The sequence below is a fragment of the Podarcis tiliguerta genome, assembly GCF_965153285.1.
Source record: "Podarcis tiliguerta genome assembly, chromosome: 5".
Classification (NCBI taxonomy): Eukaryota; Metazoa; Chordata; class Lepidosauria; order Squamata; family Lacertidae; genus Podarcis; species Podarcis tiliguerta.
This window is the reverse complement of record NC_139538.1, coordinates 44,545,077-44,568,969: the sequence shown is the minus strand read 5'-3', so window position 1 is coordinate 44,568,969 and position 23,893 is coordinate 44,545,077. Positions and strand designations below refer to the sequence as shown.

At 40.8% G+C, this 23,893-nt stretch overlaps 2 protein-coding genes across 7 annotated transcripts in view; one reads left to right on the top strand and one right to left on the bottom strand.

Annotated features, from left to right (window-relative positions):
• COL17A1 (collagen type XVII alpha 1 chain) overlaps positions 1 to 12,607 on the top strand; it is a 62,726-nt gene extending 50,119 nt beyond the window's left edge. Inside the window, exons 43-51 of the mRNA XM_083441613.1 lie at positions 415 to 540; positions 629 to 766; positions 2,534 to 2,635; positions 3,191 to 3,343; positions 4,210 to 4,752; positions 5,954 to 6,094; positions 6,835 to 6,897; positions 9,597 to 9,668; positions 10,686 to 12,607. Of these exons, the coding sequence (XP_083297739.1) occupies positions 415 to 540; positions 629 to 766; positions 2,534 to 2,635; positions 3,191 to 3,343; positions 4,210 to 4,752; positions 5,954 to 6,094; positions 6,835 to 6,897; positions 9,597 to 9,668; positions 10,686 to 10,735 (1,388 nt within the window). The 3' untranslated portion in view covers positions 10,736 to 12,607. The remainder of the gene's footprint in view (positions 1 to 414; positions 541 to 628; positions 767 to 2,533; positions 2,636 to 3,190; positions 3,344 to 4,209; positions 4,753 to 5,953; positions 6,095 to 6,834; positions 6,898 to 9,596; positions 9,669 to 10,685) is intronic.
• Positions 12,608 to 15,245: 2,638 nt separating this feature from the next.
• Positions 15,246 to 23,893, bottom strand: part of SLK (STE20 like kinase) — a 47,896-nt gene continuing 39,248 nt past the window's right edge. For all 6 annotated transcript variants that reach the window (XM_083441500.1, XM_083441504.1, XM_083441502.1 and 3 more), the window contains 6 exons: positions 21,780 to 21,909; positions 21,206 to 21,330; positions 19,114 to 19,302; positions 18,558 to 18,683; positions 17,253 to 17,366; positions 15,246 to 17,090 (listed from right to left, as the gene is read on the bottom strand). In XM_083441500.1, the coding sequence (XP_083297626.1) occupies positions 16,944 to 17,090; positions 17,253 to 17,366; positions 18,558 to 18,683; positions 19,114 to 19,302; positions 21,206 to 21,330; positions 21,780 to 21,909 (831 nt within the window). In that variant the 3' untranslated portion in view covers positions 15,246 to 16,943. The remainder of the gene's footprint in view (positions 17,091 to 17,252; positions 17,367 to 18,557; positions 18,684 to 19,113; positions 19,303 to 21,205; positions 21,331 to 21,779; positions 21,910 to 23,893) is intronic.

The following is a 23,893-nucleotide window of genomic DNA, read 5'->3' as shown; positions in this document are numbered from 1 at the left end:
GCAGTATACATTTAGGCATTTTCCATTTCAATGTCAATTAAACCATTGTACTTAACAGGCAGGGGTTCATGGAAGTTGTCCAACAACTGGAGAGGCAGGGGTTTCCTACCTCTGGTCCAGGTATATGGCTCCTCCCTAGGGACTAAGAGAACCTTAGCACTAAACAAATAAGATAGACCAATATATTAAAAGCTTGGACTCTGGATCCCAAAGTACCCTACTTAAACCTTTGTATGAGAGCAGATAACAAATTATTCTATGGTAGGAGCAGCCAAGGGGCGATGTAGAATAATAAGAGTGTGTGTGATTTCGTAGGGTTATGCTGGTGGAGCTGCAGGAGAACCACAAAAACTATGTAATCACCACATCCATCCACTCCAATAATGATTGTACTCTGCCCTTCTGCTTCACTAGGTGACAGTGCATCCTATCTGGTTGGACCTCCTGGTCCTCCGGGACCACCAGGAATGATTACCGCCATTGGTGAGGAATCCTTGGACTACACTGAATTGGCCCGCCGTGTGGTGAGCTACATGTCTGGTAAGCACCATGCTTTCATGGCTCGTCAATTTTGTTCCATCTCTGGACAAACCAGAAAAACAGGACTAATTTTCTTTTATTTTCTTAGGAATGGATGTTCGCCAGTATTTCATTGGACCCCAAGGTCCCCCAGGACCCCCTGGCCCCCCTGGACTGGGAGGAGACAGCTTATCTGTGTCCCTGGACTATGATGAATTGACAAGACGCGTTGTCAGCTATATAACAAGTAATGTCATATGCATATCTATTATGTTGCACTAAGTGATTTCCCCAACAGCACTGTGAGATGCAAATTGGCTTTTTGGTACTACCTGTTGGCTGCAGGCCCCTTCATAAATTTTGCAACCACATGTTGTGTGTGTATGGTTACACACTCCTTAGGATGCCACACACAGGTGGGGCCTCTAGTTATAGGATGCTTATTCTTGACCCATTTACCACCACCCAATAGCTTCATGTGGACCCACTTTCTGCTACAAGGGCTATCAGGGCATGTCCCACTATGTTTGGATGATGTGCTGTAGTGGTCAGTAAGAATATACTATTGTTGATTTCCATTTACACTGAATAATCCATTTTTTGGTGGCTGTTAGTTCACAGAATTCTCAGAGTAAACTGAAGAGTTGATCCAGAGAATATGTAATATTATTTTCCCCCTAACATTTCTCTACAAAACACTATAGGAGTGCTTTGAAAATAAAGGATTATCTTACAGAGATGCTCTCAATAATCCAGTATTTAGCACATTTACTGCTTCAACACACTGACTAAGAGCCACACCATAGTGGGTAGGTAAACTGCAGTTCCCAGGATTCCTTGAGGCAAGTTATGTGATTTAAATGTACAGTGTGGGTGTGAGCATCTTGCCAGAACCACAGTCATGAATTGCAGTATTGATTGGAACTATAATAAGCCTTGCAATCCTATCAAGCCATCTTGGGACATTTTATGGACTCACAACTATTGGATTTTAGGCTTCCCTACAATGACCAATGGTTCATAGACACCCAACTTGGACTTGCCCCTCTGTGCTCATCTCTGGGTTTTAAAAAGAGTTGAAATGCATTGGAGATATCTAGGTCTCCATTTAGTTCAGTGAAGCAAAGGTTTGGCTCCACCTCATTCCCAGGACGTAGATTGCTAGAGTAAACTGAGTGGTTGTGTTCCTACTTCAGCTGAGATTGCGTAATGGAGGAAATAGCTCAGTAGCAGAGCACATGCTATACATGCCAAAGGTCTGAGGTTCAATCCCCAGCATCTCCTGATAGATCTGGGAATATCCCTTGCCTGGAACCCGGGAGAGCTGCTGTCCATCTTTGCAGATAATACGCTTGTGGAAAACTCTCCCCAAGGAGGCCCATCTGGTGCCTTCATTACATATCTTTACGCACCAGGCAAAAATGTTTCTCTATAACCAGGCCTTTGGCTGATTGAACATTCTGTTGTCTTTAAAAGGTGTTTGTGGGTTAAAGGTGTGTGTGTGTGTTATTATGTATTTTGTGTTCTCATTTTGTATTTTTATGTTGTGAAGTGTCATGTGATCTTCTGATGAAGGGTGGTATACAAATTTACTCAATAATAATACTGAGCTATAATCAATAATAATACTGAGCTATATGTGCCAATGGTCTGACTCTGTATAAGGCAGCTTCTTATGTTCCTACGGGCGCATTCTAGAAATGAGCTGTAAGATCACTGTCAAAAGTAGTATGTGCTTTATAATTTCTTTTGCAAAGAGACTATAAGTGTGAGGTGCATAGTCCTAATTATTCTTCAAGACATAGCTGATTCTGCCATTCTTAATCCTCACTTTGTTATACAAGCTAACAGAGTAGGACAGAAAAGTCCTTCTGCCTTTTGTTTAGCTATTCTGTCCTGGCAATGTGGGTAGGGACAGAGGGGATTTGCTTGCATAGCGGGGGGGGGGGGGGAACAGGTGTGTGTGTGTGTAAATCAGGCCTCAGATACTTATTCACATTCTTCCTTCTTTCAGACTCAGAATTTGATCGCTTTGTAGGGCCACCTGGGCCACCAGGCCCACCAGGCAGTGCGCTTTCCTCCATCACTGCAGAGGACATCTCCGCCTACTTACAAAGTAAATATGATTTGCCATACTCTGCGCTTGGGTACCATGTAGGAGTCTGGGATTTCTTGTGGGGGGTGGGGAGTTGCTGGGCTTTCTAGGACAGAGTAAAGGAAAAAGAAGGGGGGGGGGAATTGAGCCACGTTCAATACAGTGAATCCCAATATTGTAAGATCTGGGTGTGTTAGTCATCACCAGCAAAGGATGCTAGTGACAAAATAGTATGATTGGTCAATCAGCTGAACTAAAATTCTGCTGGTAGCTCCCTATAATGAAAGCTATGTGATACTTTGACCTTCCTTGCTAACAGGGTAAAGGGGTGTCAACACCCCACCCCCACCCTGCTGCCACCCCCCCAAAAAAAACTGAATCAAAAATTACAAAGGTATAAAATAGCATGCCATCTTGACATGCCAATGAAATTGTTTTTAAACATAATGCTGGCTAAGTGCATATGATTGTGCTGTTAGAATGGGGGGGATGACATAGGAGAAAGAATTCAAGCAAAGGGTCTGCTTGCAATTTCTTAAAAAGCACAGTATTAACCCAGTTTCTTCTTCTTCCAAGGTTTGGGGTTCTACACACTCTCTGGACCCCCCGGACCACCTGGTCCACCAGGCCCTCCAGGACCACCTGGCTTGTCAGGAAGTGGCCTTGTTTCCTATGGTGATGATCTTTGGACTGACCAGTTCAGAAGTGACTTGATTAAGTACCTTACTAGTAAGTCACATACGCAAAACCGCTTCCACAATTTTGATTGCTATAACCAGCTGTTGCTCTTCTTGAAATTTCAAGTCTGGGCCTCATCCTGGCACTATGCCTAGGGCTGATCTCATAGCTCTTTTGTAGCAGCTGAGAAATGCTTACTACAGCTGCTATCCTGGACTGAAAAGTCCCTCAAGAAATCAAAAGTATTGAATATGGTTTTGTCTTAAGGTGGATCCTAAGATTTATTTCTGTTTGGTCATCTTTGACATGTCTCATTTATGGAAGAGACTTGTTCTTTAATTTGCGCTTCCTTTACTGCAACCAGAAGGTTTAAAAAACAGCACCTTAGCTGGTAGGGCATAACCTCTAACCATCAACTCAGTCTCAAGTAGCATCCTCTTGCTTTAATGAAAAGCTTTCCAGAAATAGGTTCTCTTTGGGGCACCATGCTGCTCCAAGTTTACTAAAATTTGCACCCTGCTTCAGTAAACTTAAAGAGGCTTACATCAATATCATTAACATACTATCAGGTTCTTGCCTGTGGGTGGAACTGACAGTGGATAAGCACTCCTGTTAGGAATAATGGGTGGAATTGGGAAGGCACTAGATCCCACTGCTCCCTCTGCATGCCCCCAAACCATCCCAACACATTTTGGTTTTGGGATGTCAAGAGTTCCAAAACTGATAGGGCTAGGTTTGTGGAAGTTGTGGGGATGGGAGGAGGATTCAGCATCAGAGCTCCCTTGAAGAAGATCTGATGTATCGTGTGACCCTCTGGGATGCTGTCCCAGAGCACTCTTTGCTGGCTTCAGCACCCCTGTAGAACATTACATTATAACTGGTGCAGCTCCATTAACACTCATTGCTGTGCTTTGTAGGTGACGATGTTCGTGGCATCATCAGAGGACCCCCTGGGCCTCCAGGACCACCTGGTATAGGAGGAGATGGCAGCTTGATGGCTGAATCTTACAGAAGGTCTCTAAATTCAGATGGGTCATATGGCAGGTCCCTAAGTTCTGCCACATCCTATGATGCATCACTTGCCACAGGGGGATCATACAGCAGCTCATTGGGAAGCAATGGAGCATATGGTGGATCACTTGGAGCTGGTGGATCTCTTGGAGCTGATGGATCATACGGTGGATCTCTTGGAGCTGATGGCTCTTATGGTGGATCTCTTGGAGCTGATGGTTCTTATGGTGGAGCGCTTGGAACAGGTGGATCTTATGGTGCTGGAGCAGGTGGATCTTATGGTGCTGGAGCAGGCGGATCTTATGGTGCTGGAGCAGGTGGATCTTATGGTGCTGGAGCAGGCGGATCACAGATGAGATCTACAGGTGCAGGAGGATCCTATAGTGGATCATTTGCTGGGTCACTGGATTACAATGAGTTGGCAGCCAGAGTGTCAGAAAACATACAAAGTAAGTATATCCATATTTTACCCCATGCTATCCAAAGTGCTGTGGACTGTTTAGAGTTTGTGTGTGTGTGAAAGAGAGAGAGAGAGAATGAATTTGGGACATGTGATTCTTAGACCATTAAGTAAGTTGTGTTCCACTCCTTTGAATATACGCAGTGTAGATTCCATGAGCTATTCTAAGGGAAAACTTGACATTCTTTTTTGAAATGACCCTAAAGTGCACACATGATAAATGTTAAACTGAAACGTGCTGTATGTACCTCTGAGGGAAATCCCTCAGATTCCTTCCTTGACTGCTCGATCTTGGATTATCACAGCAAAACAGTTTCATATAATATATGTGCTCAGCAGGATTGGTTCAAAAAGTTTCCCCAGAGGATCAAAACATTAAATCAGTTTCCTAACTCAGATTAGAATCCTTCACCAGCACTAGGGCTGATGTGAGTTGTAGGTCAAAACATCTGGAGGGTACTAGGTTGGTGAAGGCTGAAATACAACTATGGGCTGAGTCTTTTTCTGGAGTGTTAAGAATGCTTTAAAAGTAGCACAGGAAAATGCCACAGCTTCAAAGGGCGGGGGGTGGGAAGAGATGCTTTCTTGAGTTCTGACTTTGTAGCAAGGATGTAGAACCGGTGGCCCTCCTGATGTTCTCAACTGCAACTCCTATCATCTTTGTTCATTGTCTACACTAACTGGGACTGATAAGAATTAGGGGTTGCCTACCTCTGCTTTAGGGATGCGGGTGGCGCTGTGGGTTAAACCAGAGCCTAGGACTTGTCAATCGGAAGGTTGGTTCAAATCCCCACAACGGGGTGAGCTCCTGTTGCTCGGTCCCTGCTCCTGCCAACCTAGCAGTTTGAAAGGACGTTGAAGTGCAAGTAGATAAATAGGTACCGCTCCGGCGGGAAGGTAAACGGCGTTTCCGTGCGCTGCTCTGGTTCGCCAGAAGCGGCTTAGTCATGCTGGCCACATGACCCGGAAGCTGTACGCCGGCTCCCTTGGCCAATAAAGCGAGATGAGCGCCGCAACCCCAGAGTCGGCCATGACTGGACCTAATGGTCAGGGGTCCCTTTACCCTTACCTCTGTTTTATAGAAGGGAATTTTCACTGCTGGACACAAAGCATTTTGAAGAGCCAGGGAGTGAAATCGGTCACGTCAACCTTTGTATACTCTATTTCAAATTTATGTTCTAATTTCCCAGGCCGAGGGCTTCTGCAGGACATGATGACTTATGCTGTGCAAGGACCACCTGGGCCTCCAGGTCCTCCAGGCATTCCAGGCATCAGCAAAGTGTTTGCATCCTATGGCAATATCACTGCGGACCTCATGGAATTCTTCAGAAGTAAGTCACATCCCAGTTGTCATTTTAATTAGGATATACAGAGATTTTAAATGAAATGAAATACTGCAGCTGCTGCTTTACTGGGTAGGGAGTAGTTTAGGGACCACTCCAGATTAGTGGATTTTTTTTGGCAGGTGCATTCTGCAACACGTCATTGATGCAATAGTAGCGTGTTAATGGTGGATTCATACTGGACGGTCTACACATTGTTCCCCTTTAGTGGTTGTTTTGCAATGATTCCCCAATGTTATCACATTAGTGCCTTCTCAAGGGGCACTCTTGCCGTATATAGTGCAACCACAAAATAATAAGAGTCTTGGAATGTTTGTGGTACAAAGTTACAGGGTTTCAGCAGGAAGCTATGGGACATGCGCTGCCTGGAAACGAAGCACTATGACACGCCAAAACTTTTGCAGGCACAAATGGTATTGAAAGTGTGATTGTGTGTAACTGTTGCAACAACTTGATGAGTACAAATCATGATGAATGCTCAATAAAGAGGACCTAGACATGTGTAGTAGAATATAGCCTTGTGACAACCTGCATTTCTGCCTCATTAGAAGAGGAGGCAGTCCCTCAGATATGGCTTACCTTGATTTCATAACCTGGACCCTTCAGGCTTTGCGGTGTTGAATTACTTTGCTAAATGGGCCAAAAGCACAGAGCTTTTCATTATGGATGTTCTTGTATGTACAATAAGAGCAGATAGCCACAAACATGATGTTGTTTGTTTTGTACAGCTTATGGAACTATCCCAGGTGCACCTGGACAGAAAGGAGAGATAGGATTCCCAGGACCCAAAGGTAAGAAGTTGGATGCCACACTTGCCAACTTGAGAATCCAGGAGGGAGACAGGGAGATGGATGGCTCCTCCCCCTGTACAAGTAGTCTCCTCCTCTTGAAGACATTGAAAGGAAACCCAATAGAGCACTTCTATTTCAGAGGATGCAAGTGGGGCCTGCCACAAAATGTTGCCATGCATCCTCACCCCCAAACAGCAGCGCTCCTGTGCAAGGTTCTAGCCAGCCAGCTAGATACTCCATCCCACCACCGTCTGCCAGTTTCGGTTTTTCTTTCCTGACAGTGTTCTGTAGTGACTGAGCATGCTTAGTCCCTAGAGAGAGGTGTGTGTGTGTACACATGCTACCAGAAGCCTTTGGGTTCCCCTGAGCAGGCTAATATCTCCCTTTTGCTTCTCAGTGGCTTCACTTGGGCTCCAGCATAGCCAATCTACTAAATTCACACTTTTCCAAACAATACACATCCATCCTTTGAAACTCACACTTCTCCAATGGTATTAGGGACTTGCAGTGACTATAAACAATGTTTACTTTTGGATCAAGTCTGTTTCACATTGGTGCTACAACCAGGTATATAAAATAGTGATGGGCTGCACTGTATTGTTTCCCTGTTATCATATCATATTCACCTGAATATGAAGGGGAAAATGTGACCTTTAGTTGCCCATGAAACTGAAAGATCAAGGTTTGTTTATTGGTCCTAGACAGCCTAGGGGTCTCAGCAGTCACCTGGTCTAAACATTTGCATTAAGGCAGGCTGTGTTCTGTCTGATTAAACCATCCCAACTATTCTAATCATTTCTGTCCGCCCTCTTTGCTTTCATAATTTCCGTAAGATACTTGTTCCAGGTGTATTCTTGAGTCAAGTGTTGTAATGATCATGACATATATTGTTCACGCCTGTTAGTTTGGCCAGTCTGACACTGGTGGCGTAGAATCATAGAATTGTAATTAGGAAAGGATCCAGAGGTTAACCCCCTGCAAAGCAGGAATCTCAGCTAGATCATACAGCTGCTTAAAAGTCTCAGAGGGTGAGTCCACCACCTCTTGTGGAGACCTGTCCCACTGTCAAACAGCTCGTACTATCAGAAAGTTCTTCCTAATGTTTAGTCGGAATCTCCTTTCCTGTAACTTGAAGAAGGTTCAAAAATCCTTTTTGGGAGCTTGCAAAGCAGCCCTGTCCTGCTGGTGTGGGCGGATGCTGAATTTCCTTTGTTTAATCCTGCCTGTGAACAAGTTTGCATATTCTGGCTACCCGCCTGTTCCCAGGCAGGAGTTCCTACTTTTAAATGCTGATATGCTTGTTACCTAACAGAGCTGGGCCTGCTCAGCTCTGAAGTGTTTTTCCCCAAAGTGGTAGCATTGTTAGTAAGTTGCTGCAGAAACAGCTTAGAGTCTTGTGATATGTTAAAGACACAGGCTGCATACATACCATACATTTAAAGCAGATTTAAATGGCAAGGTTTACACCAAAGAATTCTGGGAACTATAACTTGCCCCTCAGAAAGCTATGATTTCAAGATGCTTGGCAAACTGCAGCTTCCAGGATTCTTTGGGAATCATGTGCTTTAAATGTGCATTGAATGTGCTTTAAGTGTACATCTGCCCCTTGCACCGTGTTGGCATAAAAATACCAATCTGTATCCTTCCCCATATCTTAATCTGGGTTTAGCGTTTCCATGGAAAATCTGGTAAGATTTTTTTAAAAATTGTTTCCAGCTGTCCATTTGCAATGTTTAGCCCACATTTGGAAGTTTCCAAAGTAAAAATAGTACAGGGTGTTTTTAACCCTTTAAGTGCTGTATTAATTAAACTTAATCCTTTTCCTACAAAGGCAAAGTCCTGAGACACCTTAGATATGAATTTATCTCAGAACTAGCATTTGTGAACAAGAGTTTACCTTATCATTTGTATGAAATAGAAAATATATCTCTCACACACAAATGTTTAATCTGAACTTGCAGAAAATAAATAATTATTTGATAGAAGAGATAATTGAATTCAGCTGACATCACTAAGGTTCACATTAATGTATCTAGATTGCTGTTTTCTGAACACTTTCACAACATAGTCACTAATGTGTCACTTACGCAGGTTGTTTGCTAAAGAAAGAAAATGTGGGAGGAGCGCCATTTTAAACTACACACATTTTTCTGATTCAGTTTACATATACAGGAATTTTTTTAAAAATAAACTTTGTTTCGCTTCTTCCATTTGTTAGGCATTATAAAGTGGTTATTATGGGCTTGGTCTACTGAGGATTCAGACAAAGCTCAACTGTTGCCACAATGGGTGATTATCTTCCTGTAACCATATAGTTTTCTGTATCTGGATAGTTAAGATTCTCTCTGTAAAATGCTATTTGAAAATGTGTGCATTTCACCTTAATTTTTGAGTAGTAACATGTGCCATAGATGTCCGGCACCCCCGAGTGACTGAGCACATGTTCTGTAGAGAAATTATCCTCACGGGACTAGCCCAACTACACAAATGACATCATTTGGCCATGTTGTGTGTGATCTGAGAAATATGCATCATCATTCTCTATGGCATACTTATCAAATTGCAGCATGATGGGATAACGCATGAGGTCAGCTTTGGAAGATGCACTCTTCAAGAAGTGGGCCTGTGTTGTAGTTGAACTATTTTAAATGAGTAGCAATCTCAATCGAGTAAAATATCATTTCTCTTTCCTCTGCTAGGTGACATAGGCCCAATGGGCCCCCCAGGCCGCCAAGGCCCAAGAGGACCAAGGGGTGAAAAGGGCGAGAAAGGTATTTGTTTTTCAAATTAGAAGGGAGTGTATTTTGGCTTTGACCAGTACCATGCTGGGGAAGCATAGCGCAGGTCCAAGCATGAAGACTTAGCGTTTGCCATAGTTCTAGTGTAGCCACCTGTATTGTGAGAGTCAACCTTCCCCCACTTTTTTTCAGAGACCCATACACAGGCAATGACTCAAGCAAAGTTTATTTATTTTATCCTGCTTCTCAGACAACTGGTGTCTCCCAAAGTGGATTACACGTAAATTAGAGCGAGAGCAAGAACCTGCAATTAAGTTTACAAATGAAAAATACAGTGGTGCCTCGCAAGACGAAAAGAATCCGTTCCGCGAGTCTCTTCGTCTAGCGGTTTTTTGTCTTGTGAAGCAACCCTATTAGCGGATTAGCTCTATTAGCGGATTAGCTCTATTAGCGGATTAGCGGCTATTAAAGGCTTATGGGATTAGTAGATTAGCTGCTAAAAGGCTATTAGCATCTTAGTGCCTTAGAAAAAGGGGGTGGGGAGCGAAAAAAAATCACATGAATCGCAAGACATTTTCGTCTTGCGAACCAAGCCCATAGAGAAATTCGTCCTGCGAAGCGCATTGAAAAACGGAAAACCCTTTCGTCTAGCGGGTTTTCCGTCTTGCGAGGCATTCGTCTTGTGGGGCACCACTGTACAAAACACACAATGGAAGGGGAATTGAGGGAAGAGGCTGAGGATGTGGCCAGACTGAACTTCCCTTGCTTGAATAGCAGCCGATAGCTTCTGTTCCTGTGGCTGCAGTCAGAGTATCCTTGCTTGCTTCTGCAGTCCCAGGACAGTTGGAGCCAAGTGGTCTTTCATGCAGCTCCTTCCTTGGCCTCCCCATCCTGAGGGACAGTTGGAAGTGCAGTGGTTCTTGTTCCCTGGCAAATGGCAGAGGCCAAAGTGTGCTGCTCTTCAGTTCCTAACAGCAGCATGAAAGTTGGGAAAATATGTACTTGTACCTGTAAAGTAACACTTTCTTCATCTTATTCCATCTCTCTTAGGTGAAGCAGTGTATGTTGGCCGAAGGAAAAGGAGAAGCATTGGGGTCTAATCTAAGAACACAAATTTGAGCAGAAGATTTCTCAACTGCTTATGGTTGCTTTTTTATCTCAGTGGAGACAAAACCCCCGTTTCCAGTGACTTCCAGCAAGTGACGACTAACACTTGGTACTTTGGGAATGGTTTTCATAACATTTTATCTTATTTCTAAGATATGGGTGGCTTCCAGTAGTACATATTGAACTAATGGCTCATTTGCTTGTTGTCCCATATGAATTGGCTGGAACACAGTATAGCCCTCATCTAAACCCAAGGATTTTATAACAGCATAGCCTCAAAAGTTGTAACTTACTCCCCAGGAAACTCACACTTCAGTTTCTCTGGATGAAGATTAGCATGAGAAACCTTCAACAGAAACTCAACCAAAGTTGAAAGGATTTGAGTCAGAGGTTATGTATCTTCCTTTGAAGTAGGAGAAAGCATATCCAATTATCAAGAATATGGATTTAAGAATAAAGGCTATGCCAGTTGTGATAATACTCAACTATATGCTAGCAGGATGCATAACCATAGGCTACATTTTATTATTATTGAATCCACTTAATCTGTTATAAAATGCATTGCAAAAATGTGAAGGACCTTGGGGCTATTAGTATATAAGCACTTTGTTGGAAACAATTTTTAACATGTCTGCTGTGGTTTTAATTACTATAAAAGTGCCTTTTTAATATAAAGCTTCCCGATTAGAGCTTGTTTACACTCTAGCCTCACTTCAGCAGAAACCAGACACTGAAGTATTATGACAGACAAAGTCAGGGAAGCTTATGCATATAAGTACAGCAGCCTGCCCACCTTCAAAAGTGAGCAGTTTTATCTATGACCATTTCTTCCTCTACTGCCTGCTTGCAGTGAGCATCTCCTAAGCCATCCGTTGTTTTTAAGGTGCGGCAATCCCCATTAGCATAGAATGATGTGCAGCAAGGGGAATTTAGGCAACATGCCTGAGTCTGTGCAAAGTCAATAAAGTTTATTTTCATGTGTCCTAAATCATATCAACATATCAAGAAACTAATATTGTATAGTGTGAATGCTCTATCCCGTTATTATACATGCAATCATGGCAGCAATAAAGTGATAGCTAAGTCTGGATGGACATGTTTTTGGGCCACAGGAAATTTATCAATGTAAATCCTGATGTTGCGACACATCTCAAGATGTTACGGAATTGTAATTTGTTAAAAACATTGCTGGAAATAGGTCAACCTTAATTCCTCCATTTGCTTCAAGATACAAATTTAGTGTTCCATAACTGATAGCAAAAGATTCAGAATTTAGCTAAGAGATCAAGGAAGATCAAATTAGAAAAATTAACACCAGTGCTGGAAATACACATTTCCTGGACAGGTTACCTATTGCCTCCAACCTTATCAAACATATAAGTAGAAATTGATAGCTGCAGTTCGCCATCTTGTGAAATAAAAACCAGTTTTCTACAATACAAAGAGGTACATAGTTGCATGGCTTTCTGGTGTGACCTAAGACTAGCACTTCTGTACAGTGGGGCTTTGAACTTTTTTCTCCATGAATTCCAACATACCTAGGTAGCTAATCAAAATTAGTTTGTGACATGGTACTGAGCTTGGGAGCTGTTTGCTAAGGGACTCAGAATTACATACAAGCCCTTAAGTGCACAAATTATGTCTGGATCTGTGACCCTTGGCATGACGACTTGTGCTCAAGGGATTCCAAACAGGGTAAGATGAATTTCCTGTAACTGGCATACTGTTTGTCTGGTTTTACAACTTTGGAGCAAACATCCTATTAAATAGTATTTTCAACTGATCAAGCAATTGGTTGTGCATTTAAACCAGCTGTATCTGTTACTGAGACATTTACTTTAAAAAAAATAAAGTTACTTCCAATGTGTTAAGTTTCTTTCTTCCTCTGTCCCATGAGCTGTGTGGATTACACTATGTTTCCTGATATGCAAGCAATGTGAAACAATGTGTTTCCCTCTTTCAAACCCCATTTTGTTTTGATACAAAGTGCCCATGTTTCTTCTTAACATTATCTTTCAAAAATAGCACTTTCAAGGGGCCAGAACTTGTGCTTTGGTAAGAAGCTTTTCTAAAGAAAACAAATAGTAACACCTTAGCAAGAATAAAAATGTTGTGCTCCAGAAGAAATCAGTAGCATCAACTTCCAAAGAGATTATTTAGAATCTTAAGATCCAACAGTATTCCTATGTTCCACTGATCTAAATGAAAGTAGGATAAAGGGAAAGTTGTTCTTACCATAAATGGTATTTTCACTGAGGATGTAAAGAGGGCTCCAAGCGGATTGCGTTGCCTGCCTTGCAGATTGGAGGCAGGAAATGCCTATATAAGTTTTCTGCTCTCTTCCTGTTGAGGCTCAGACCTATTTCTTGGAACAGCTTAGGAGAAAACAAAACTCAACAGCACAAAATGTGATAAAATGTGTACAAAATAGGAAACAACCAGAAAAAGTGGGAGAAAAACCATTCTGGAAACCAACAAAATCCACAAGGACTAACAACTGAATATGTATTACTTTCCCATGCTGAGCCTGAGGGCTCAAGTGAGGAAAGTGCCTGTCGTTCACCAGGCATGGATTGCATCTCCTCAGGAATGGCCGCCATTATGCTTGCCCGTTTCTTCGCTCCTTGCTGCCTCCAGATGTTGTAGTCTCAGATCTGGTTGGTTTAGGACTCAATGAAGCAGCAGAGGATGATATCCCCCGTTTCCCTTCCAGCCACAACTCACCAGAACTCCATTTTGGCCCCTCTCAGGTAGGCACCATTGCCAATATAAGAGAACAAGGGAGGTGTTTGTGGTGAGTCCAGAAAATTAACACTGGGTGTCCCTTGCACAGGACTCAAAGGAAGAGGCTGCACTTGCAAGGGCTCTCCCTGGGATCTTCAGAAACAGCGGCCCCCTGGATGCTTGCTGCAGCTACTGCCAAGTGTGGCCCCAACCCCAAAACTCGGCTCCCCCCCCTTCAAAGAAGTAGCCCTGAACTGTAGGGGTTTGTCTGTCTTCCCCATAATGAGAAAGTGGAAAATCCTAGCCTCACAGCTCAGGATGGAGCTTAGAAAGGGAGAGAAAGAAAAAAAGGCAGGAAAGGTGAAGGATTTTTTCTTTTCTTTTTTTTACACAGTAAGAGAAAAAGAGAGGAAGAGCAGCTGTAGAAAACAAATAAGAACAAAAGACTCAATATAAGAAGGAGAAAAAACAACAGGGTGGCTATAAGGGAAAAGCCTTAAAGATTCCAAACAGAATGTTTCTCCGAGTTGAGACAGGAAATGGACTGAGCCTCAACAGAAAGAGAGCAGAAAAATCTTCTGTAGTAGTTTTGGGCATTTCCTGTCTTCAAGTTGCAGCAACACAATCCGCTTGGAGACCTCTTCCATCCATAGGTGACAGGAATTGCAAACTGACCTTAGGTGGTATGATTCTAGTAACTGACAAGCTAAAATAAAGACAGTGATTCAGTAAAAAGTTTTCTTCTTTGACATAATCAGCTTAGCTCAGAATTATGAGGGCTTTTTGGTGCCCTTGTAGTAGAGCAACAAAACTGAGCTTCAATATTAATGGCAGTGTATTTTCCTTCATCAGATTATCTGTGAAGGAAGCCATTTCTCACACCATCAAATCAAAGCCATATATTGATATCATTTTCAATAAACTCCACTGTGTACCTCTATAGGGAAACCAATCAGGTGCAGGTGCTCAAAGTTTCAGCCAGGAGGAGGAGCCAAACACAAAACAAAAATGCAACTTTTTGTACAATTAAACCTGCTTTTATAATGGTGGGGAACTTGGTGGCACAAAGGGCAGACCCCTCTCATGGGGCCCCTCTAATTAATGCATTATCTGACTGCCAGCCTTCACCCTGTTTATTTGTGGCTAGGTTCAGACATCACATACACACAGCATGGTTTGATTCTCAAGAACGTGCCCTTTGTTTGTAGGGTCCCTTTTATGTTCTAATTTCCTCCTGCAGGACCTGGTTATCCAGTTTCTAGGGATAACCAAATTAGATAAAATACAACAAATGTACTGTATATACAAATCAAGTTGCTTCTAGATCAATTTCCGGTATATAGTAACCATAGCACCACTGATTTTGATGTCATGGAAACCTAGGGTTACCATGAATTGGAAAATAAAAAGAGAATCAGAGTATGCAAGTACAAGAGGAAAAACACATGCACATTTCTGACAGTTGAACCATGGTTTGGCACCTGACCCTAACATCCTGTGTCATGACACCGGGAACCATGTTGGGATAATAAAGGTCTGATTTTGTAGCATGTGAAACATGCAAAGAAATGAACCCTTTATATGCAACACAGGGCAATAATGATGGAAGAACGCCACCAGGCAATCATCAATATAGGAAGAAACTGAGTAGGGCTAAGTTCTGGTGCTCATTTTGGTTCTGGTGCCCCAAGAAACAGCAACACCACAGAATCCTTTCAGACTAGCACACAACACACACAACTCCCCAAAGGAATCCACAAACTTGAGATTTTTAAAGAGTTTTTTAAACAGATAGAAACAGTATTTAATGTTATAATCAATACTAGTTATTTCGTAAAGGTGACTTTAAAAAAAAGTAAAGGCTTTTGAAAACTTTCCCACCAAAACAATTCAGAATAAACAGATTTCAGAACTTTGTAAAGAGCAAAATGCCACATTCTAGTTGATGTATATGCGAATGTACAATCTGGTACACAATACATATTTATAAAATAAAATGTGAAGTATTAAGGCTAGCTATGAAATATTTGTTAGGTAGATTATGATTAAAGGAAAACAAAATTTAACTGAAACATGCATCTTCAAAATATGTTTACTATACTGTCACAATTAAACAATCTGATCTGATAAGATCAACCTCAGTATCCAGATTCAGTAGCCAAAGTATTGAGCACACTTGATTAAAGTACTATATATTTTTATAATCTGCTTCCTTCACATGCAGGAATGCTGCTGACATAATATAAAATTTGTAAGAAATTGGACAGTATTCACATTTAATGAAAAGACTGCAAATGTGAAAACTTACAATTGATTATTCAAAGCTACCTACTAAAAGATTAGGCTGCGAAAAAACAGGAAGCAACCAACATTTATATTACAAATCTAACTTTGGCATATCAAAAGGACAGTCTACAATACTGTTTTTGATATGACTCAGATCTGAAGCCTGAAAAGACAGCAGTTGCTGTTTAATGCAGGCACATCTCCTGCCAACAACATGATAAATATTTCTATCCCACCCCCACAGCAAATAAGTTATAATACAACTATGAATTTTAGAAATAAAACCATTTTACTTTAGTTACTTCATGGTAAAACAATGAAGCAGATTAAACGTTTGTCTATACATGTAACTTAAATCCTTCTATAGATCAACATACATTTTGAAAGAAAACATGCCTTGCAATCCAGACATCAGCATTGATTTGTACGAACGGGGACAGTCACAGCCATTTTCTGCTCTGGAGTTTCAAAACTGCTACTTTAAGTAAGGAGAGAATCCATTCAGTTTCTCTAATTGTGGAGGTGAGAATGGGGGTGCAATTTTTGCACACTTTTTCTCGAGAAATAAATGATATTGTTTTATTTTAGAGGAATAAGGTGTATATTTTAAAGTAGACAGGAGTATTCTTTTTTAAACTTTTACATATTTTAGTGCAAGGATTTGACAAAAATTGTGGCAGCGGCAAGCATTTCTGTTACAGTAATATCAGTAACGAGGGCTTCTTTAGTGATAAAGAAACATGATCCTCTTACAAAAAAAAACCCTAGCATGTTTACAGGTTTCAGGCACTGAATGAGGCTAGTGACCCATTTCCTCATAATGGGCATAACACAACAAATATTTGGTTAAATGAGTAGTAGTATATCTGCCTAAGAATCCTCTACAATTATTCCTGGGGCATTGCAGATTATCTTTAATAGTTTAGGCTTGCTTTCCAGTGCCAACACAGTTGGATACATTTTTTTCAGTCCAGTTTTCAAATGGCTATCCTTGAAATACATGAAATATATCATATTGGATTTCAAGACCAACATTTGTGCTTCTATATCTGATATCACTGATTGTCTCCACTGAAGGTGGATGGAGTTCCACTGAGGTTCTTGGATGCAGAGTGTAGATTTCATTGTGACAGAAGCTGAAGAGGAGAAGCTGAAAGACGCACCCAAAGCCACCTCACAGAGGCTCCAAATTTATGATCCAGTGGAGTGCAAGCTAGGGACTGGGTAGAATTTAGAAATCCGGCTTTGCGCTGATGGATTAAGGCATTCAGATTCTCCAGACATTTTAAAGAAAACCTCCTGTTCCTGAAGTTTACGAGCAAATTCCTCTTCTAATGTCTAATGAGAAACAACAAGAACATTTAAACAAAATAAACATGATGAGCTTGGTGTTAGTTTTTGATCTGATTTATCAGAGACAAGCTACAAAACCAACTGCCCCATATAGTATTAGTATAGAATATAATATTCTATTGGAGATTCAAAGTCAATCTGCATTACCTTTTTCCTTGGTCTCAGTTTCTCTCGCCATTCTTTAAGTTCTTGGCTATGTTCCTCATCCAGCTCTTTTAATTTCTGAGTCTCGTGTTCAACCAGCAGGTGGCATTTCTCATTCTGAAAATGGGATACAGATAATCCTTTAGTAAAACTAAATCAGATTAGACATTTGGCTACTTGTATAGAAGCATATGCTGACCTAATTCTTTAATTAGCTTAATCTGTACAGTAGCCAAGATAATTCCTACATAGCAATGTTCTCTATCAAGATTTTAGCTTTTCAATAGAAACTGTTACTTGAATTCCTCAAACAGGGCATGAAGAGTATATATTATGGTTTTTTAAAACTTTATCTGAAGCTAAAACTATGAACATATCTCAGAGCTAGAATCACAAGATTTATAGTGCAGACTGACAGGGGCTTTCCCGCATATTTTTTAAAAAAGTTGCAAAAAGTTATGCAATCTATCAGAATTCTACTTTTTTTGGTTCTCTCACACAGAAATTCTTCTATTTCAATAGAGGTACTAGCTTTTATGAGATCAGCCCAACCAGAAACCTAATGTTGTCTTCTCCCCAGTGCTTTCTTTCCTAAAAAAAATATTTAGAGGCACTCTCATTTTCCTACTCATGTTGAAATACTGCCCCTCAATGAGGCCAAACTTAGATTCACAAAATGTTCAGGGGTATGTGTACCCCTGCATCCCCCCAGAAAAAAAGCACTGCTTCTCTCTACACACACGGTCCCTATACACAGTCCATTTTGTGTATGAATATTCCCCCGGTCTTCAGTTTGCCCAAATTTCCACAGCTACTTGTAGCACAGGAAAATGTTGATACACAAATATACTTCATGCAGTTGAAAAAGTTAGAAGAGATCATAGCAGTAACAAAACTGTAACACTGCTACAAATCTGCAGCTAAACCCAGCTAAGAGACATGCTGGAAGATCTGGATTGATAAGAGATGTTTTCACCTAAACACCAAAAAGATACCAAACTCATTGGCACATAAATCTCACAGAGAAGGGCATTCCACATGCAGGTCACTACCACAGAGAAGGGCCCTCTTTCTGGATATCACCCACCTGACTTCAGAAGGTGTGGAGACTTAGAGGAGGGCCTTGGAAAGAAAAACTGGTGCAGATTCATTTGTAAAAAAAACAAAGAACAGAAATACTGTGTGTAGTACCACAACTATAAAGTGTCACATGTAACTGCAGCACATGAAGCGCCATCACACTCAAAACAGACCTATCCCATGTATAAATAACATAAAAGGGCACATTTTGGATTAACATTGTTTAACCTGTAGCTGATGTAATTCTCTAATGTTGGCTTCGCACTGCAGCTGGAGGTCTCGCATTTGATTTTCATGTTTCTGATGTTGAGCCAGTCTCTCATTTTTTTGCCTTTTTTCTTCCTGAATAGCAAACTTTCAGAGAAACAGGAGGATTTAAATTAGAATTTTTAAAATGTTTATAGACACAAGCATAGAATTAAATGGCAGTGTAACATTCAAAAACAGTTCATTGAAATAGCTAATATTAGACAGATTTGAAAAAACATGGGCTTGCAAAAAACCTTCTTGGTTCCTTCTTAGTACATACGGGATAAATGTGGATCTTACCTGAAGAAGCTGATCCACAAAACACATAAGCAACAATGTGACTTGGTTCTTAAACCAATTCTAATCGGCCCACTAGATTCAATAGTTTAATAGTAAATCAGCTTCAAGCACACACACATAGTTGAAGACATCACTTCCAGAGACTTGGACTCATCAGATTTTTGACTTGAGAGTTTCATAGAACTGCATAATGTGTGTATGCAGATTCCCCCTTTGTCTAAAATCACTGCTTTACCTGCTTAATCTTTTCACGATCCTGTTCTGGAGTGCTTGAGGAGTTAATTCTTAGGCTCTTTTTAAACATTGCCATCCTAGTTTTTGCTTCACTACGCTGGATTTTGGGCAATCGAGCTCTTTCCTGGGTATGCTTGTTTTTTAATTCTTCAATAAGCCGCTGGTTATATCTTTGCATCTGTTCTGTTTCCTTTAAAAAAAAATGAGGGGAAATGCATTTTATATATCAAACCTTTACTGGCATCACTTACAAACGTTCAGAATAAATAGGCCAATGCGGTCTCGTTGCCATTTCAACAGTACATTTAAAGTATTTAATATACATCTTACCCTGTGCAAACAAAACACTTCATAATTAAATTTTCTGTATCAGAAAAACTGACAATAAATCTTTTTTTAAAGAAATAACCAGTTAGTCAACCAGCAGTAATAACAACACACAAATTTCAGCCAACTGAAAAGATCATTAAATAATATCATTTCAAAATTTGCAGCTCTACTTTTGCCTACTACCATTACTCATAGTTTTCATTTATTTATTGTCCAAACCAGAGATTCTCTACGCTTTGTGTATAATGACCCACAAGTCCGAATTTACTTGGTATAGTGACCCATCATTTTATTGTCACATGGATTTCGCAACCATATTTTTCGCTCTAAAAGACGCACTTTTCCCCTCCTAAAAATTAAGGGGAAATGTGTGTGCGTCTTATGGAGCAAATGCAGGCGGGAGGCTCTGCTCAGTGCTCCCTTTAACGAGCCGCTTGGAGCGTGTGTGCGGCTCTTGGGGGCTTTTTCCCGAGGAGGGAGGACGGCAGCCCTTCTCCCTCCTCGGGGAAAAGCCCCCAAGAGCCACACACACACTCCAAGCAGCTCGTTAAAGGGAGCGCGGCTCTTGGGGGAGCCTTAGCCACGTGTAGCCTCTCCTGGGCAGGGGATGAAGGCTCTAAGCAAGAAGCCAGGACAGCCAGCGGGATTGCAGTGCTGTGATCCCGCTGGCTGTCCTGGCTTCTGGGATTCAGAATATATCTTTTCTTGTTTTCCTCTTCCAAAAACTAGGTGCATCTTATGGTCTGGTGCATCATATAGAGCAAAAAATACGGTAGGTCTTCAACATCCATCTGTTTAACTGCAATTTTGTCTATTTTATAACCATTACTTGAGGCATCCAAGGAACACTTTCCTTAACACCCCTACTGATATGAAATTTGTGTAAACGTTTATAAAAATATGCTATTCATAATTTTATTTATAGGAATGTAAGACCAGCTATCTGACTGCAATATATTGCTTCAAAAGCTGTAATTTTTATTCAAAAACCGCTATGTTAAATATAACAAATTATGGCTATTTTAAATAGTTTTATTCATGAAAAAGTCCATTTTGGCAAGTATCAATGGGGTAGCTGAACTTGCATTTTGTCAAAAAGTAGGTTGATGCAGGTTTTGACGGTTGCTAGACATGGTCTCAGATCATTATTGATACAAAAGATAATGATATTATTATTTTGACTAAGCAAGAAAGGATGGACTGAGGGCGGTGCCAAGCCTATAAAGCTTGACACCTGCCCTTGCACTATAGGGGTAGAAAGGCACACGTCCCTTTCCTAACCCCCTCCACAGAAGAAACCACCCATGCCTTCTCAGGAAATGCAGGAGGCAAACCTGCCTCCATGCTAGGGTGGGAGCAGCTTTCTGTCATTTGGTTACATGTGCCAACACAGCATTATAATATGCAAACAAAAACCTGCAAGAGGTATTCATCATACCAGTTCAGAGCAAAAGCAATACTTATTTTGGTTTTACTTATAAAGGCCACACCTCACTTGCTCAGGTACTGTGACCCACTTGTGAGTCATGACCAACAGGTTGAGAAATGGTGGTCTAAAGTGTTTGTGTGTCCCTCCCAGCCTGAATTTAAGGCGCTGTTTTGACCTTATGAACATTGGGACTAAATATCAAATAACTTACACAAAATATAAAAGTATTAAATACTAAAGAAAAAAGGCAATAAATAAATATAGGTAGTAGGACAGGATGTCTTTGAACCAGGCTTTGGAGCCAGCAAAGAGGATGAACTAGGATCGTACTAACTTTTTCATGCCGTTTAAGCAGCTGATGTCTTTGCATGAAGTACTGATCTTTCAGTTGCTGTTTTAGCAGTTGGTGTTTTTCCTGCAAGTGTCGTTCTTCTAGTTCCCATATTGCAGCTTCACGGGCTAGAAGGGAAGAAAAATTCGGTCAAAATTACTGAGGAGTCACCCCCAAAACATTCCTTATACAATGTATTTCACGAAGCAATCAATAACAGAATAACCCCAATTAAATATTTAATGGAGAAATGCATTGAAGAAATTATTCCCCATCAAGTTATCCAATAACAATTCACCAAAATTGTAGACACAAGTAGGCTTGTTTCAGAAACAGACAAGCCATTTTAAAATGGATTCTGTACACCATTTTCTGCTTGCCTAATAAGAACTCTTATGTACAGCTACAGTCTTCAGTGGATTTTCATGCCTTCACTAGAAGGACATAAATTTAGGACATGACTCATTCCACAAGTTTCATGGGGCTTGCATGTGAGCTGTACTAGTTGCCCAGAGCCCTTAATGCTTCTTTAAGTTGATGAACAGTAATCCAACACTAGGGGGAAAGGGAGAAATACCTCTCATGAGTTGTTGCTTATTGTTCAGACAGTCCCGCTCAATGGTAGCTAGCTCAGTTTTTTGCTGCTGAATGATTTTCTTTAGCGATGCATCCAGTTCTTGCTGCTGCTTCTGTACAAACTCTTGCTCCTAGCAGAAATTAAGCCAAATTGAGTAAATTATGCACAAGTCTCAGATGTCTTCATGTGTATACAGCCTTCTTCTAAAGGATCTCGGAGCAGCCTTTTAGCTCACAAACTAGCAGGTAAGGCGCAATATGCGGAGAGCGAAAGATGCATACACTTTGCCACAAGCCAAACTTCAAACAGGGATCTGAACCTGGGTAACCCATATTCAAATCACAACATTATTTTCTAAGGGACAATTAAAACATTTACACAGCAAGTGAGCTTGCTGTACTTACCACAGCATTTGAAGTGCTCAGCACTATAAAGTGTGAGGGGAAACATGCATTTCTCAACAGTAGCAAACCTATACTGGGAAACTAATGGGCCCTATGAGTTCTCTCTCTTTCTTTTCCCTCCACCAAGTACTGCTTTTTCAGCAAACATATAATTTGGCCAATTATATATGAGACAGCCTTGCGGGCAGTCACTTGCCAGCCCAAGTTAATTCTTCGTGGGCAAGCAGCTTGTCAGATCAGTTGCTGTACCCTGCTATGTCTTTGTATGCCGGGCCATTACAGCCTTTATGCTAATCAGCAAATATGGAAAAAACACACACAACTTAGAGAATCTTTAATTTAAGGACATTAAGTTCAAATCTTATACAAATTTGCTTGCAAATTATTATTAATGCATTTATATTAAATTACCAAGTAAACTAAATTCTGTTTATGAAAGCAACAAATGGCAAGATTAGGGCTAAGCTGCTTCTGAAAAACCTTGTTCAAAATTAAAAGAAAGCCACCCACCCCCACCCCCTGAAATTTTCTGGTTTCTTTCTTTTTGGTAGATTGTTACAAAAATAGCTGTAAAAAGTGTCCATTTCATCATCCCTGGGGAGCTGGGATTGATCACTGTCCAGTTTAGGAAACACTGCCTTTACTCTAAAAGACTTCTTGATGTTGACAAATAGCCATATCAGATTCAGTACATAGTGCTATTGTGACATGTCCATTATGTGATCCATAAATGGCTGGGATCACTTAAGGAGGAAGAAAGCAGGGTGGTATGAAGGTCAGAATAGTCCAAGGAACAGCAAATATAAATAAATGGCTGAAAATTACTGCAACAGAGGTAGGTTTAATGTATTTTGTGGGAAGAGAATGTCTATTTTCTGTCTCAATCATTACTTTCAAGCAGAAATGGAAACTGGGGAGGGGATTTAACCCATGTAAAAAAAAAAAGCCTTCATATAAACAAGAATATTTGCTGCACAGAACCAGCTCTCTTGCTATCTGTTAACAATGGATGGCAAATTACTCTTGAGAATCAATTGAACTGTCTTGATTCACTCTATGTGTGAAGGATACTGAAAAGGTTTAGGTTAGCATGTGTACATCTGTCTTTTAAAGAACATGTTCAAAGTCTGGGGAAACCCCTGGCCCACATGAATCCTCTTCCAAGATAAGGATGCCTATTATATTGTCAACATTGTATTTTCATGTTTCAGAGCAAGATACCCAGACCAGGTAGAGGACACGTGATAGCTTAAAAGATAGCTTCCAAAATTCAAAATGCAGAATTTACAAGATTGGCTCCTCAATGGCACTGTAAACAGTTTCACATTAGGCAGCTGATGTACTTATTAAGCTGCAGCATCTATAGCATGTAATGTGAGGCTGGTAGATAAGCAAATGCTGGGGAAATGAGGCCAATGGCTTCCAGATGCACATTTTGAACAGTGCACATACATGAGAAAAAGGCTTCCAAAGATTAACATAACAAGTCATGTGTAGCTAGTTTAATGGAAGGGGTTACATGTGAAGTATTTATCACCTACTTTGTGGAAAGGAGCTTTATGAAAACAGATGTCACAAGCTCAGAAAATAACTAGAAATATTGGCCCTACATTAGAAGTTGATCCAATCCTATACAGATCATTCCACCAACGGAAAGAAGGCTGTGTGGAAATCTAACAATGTCTGAACACTTACACATTATTTCCAGGT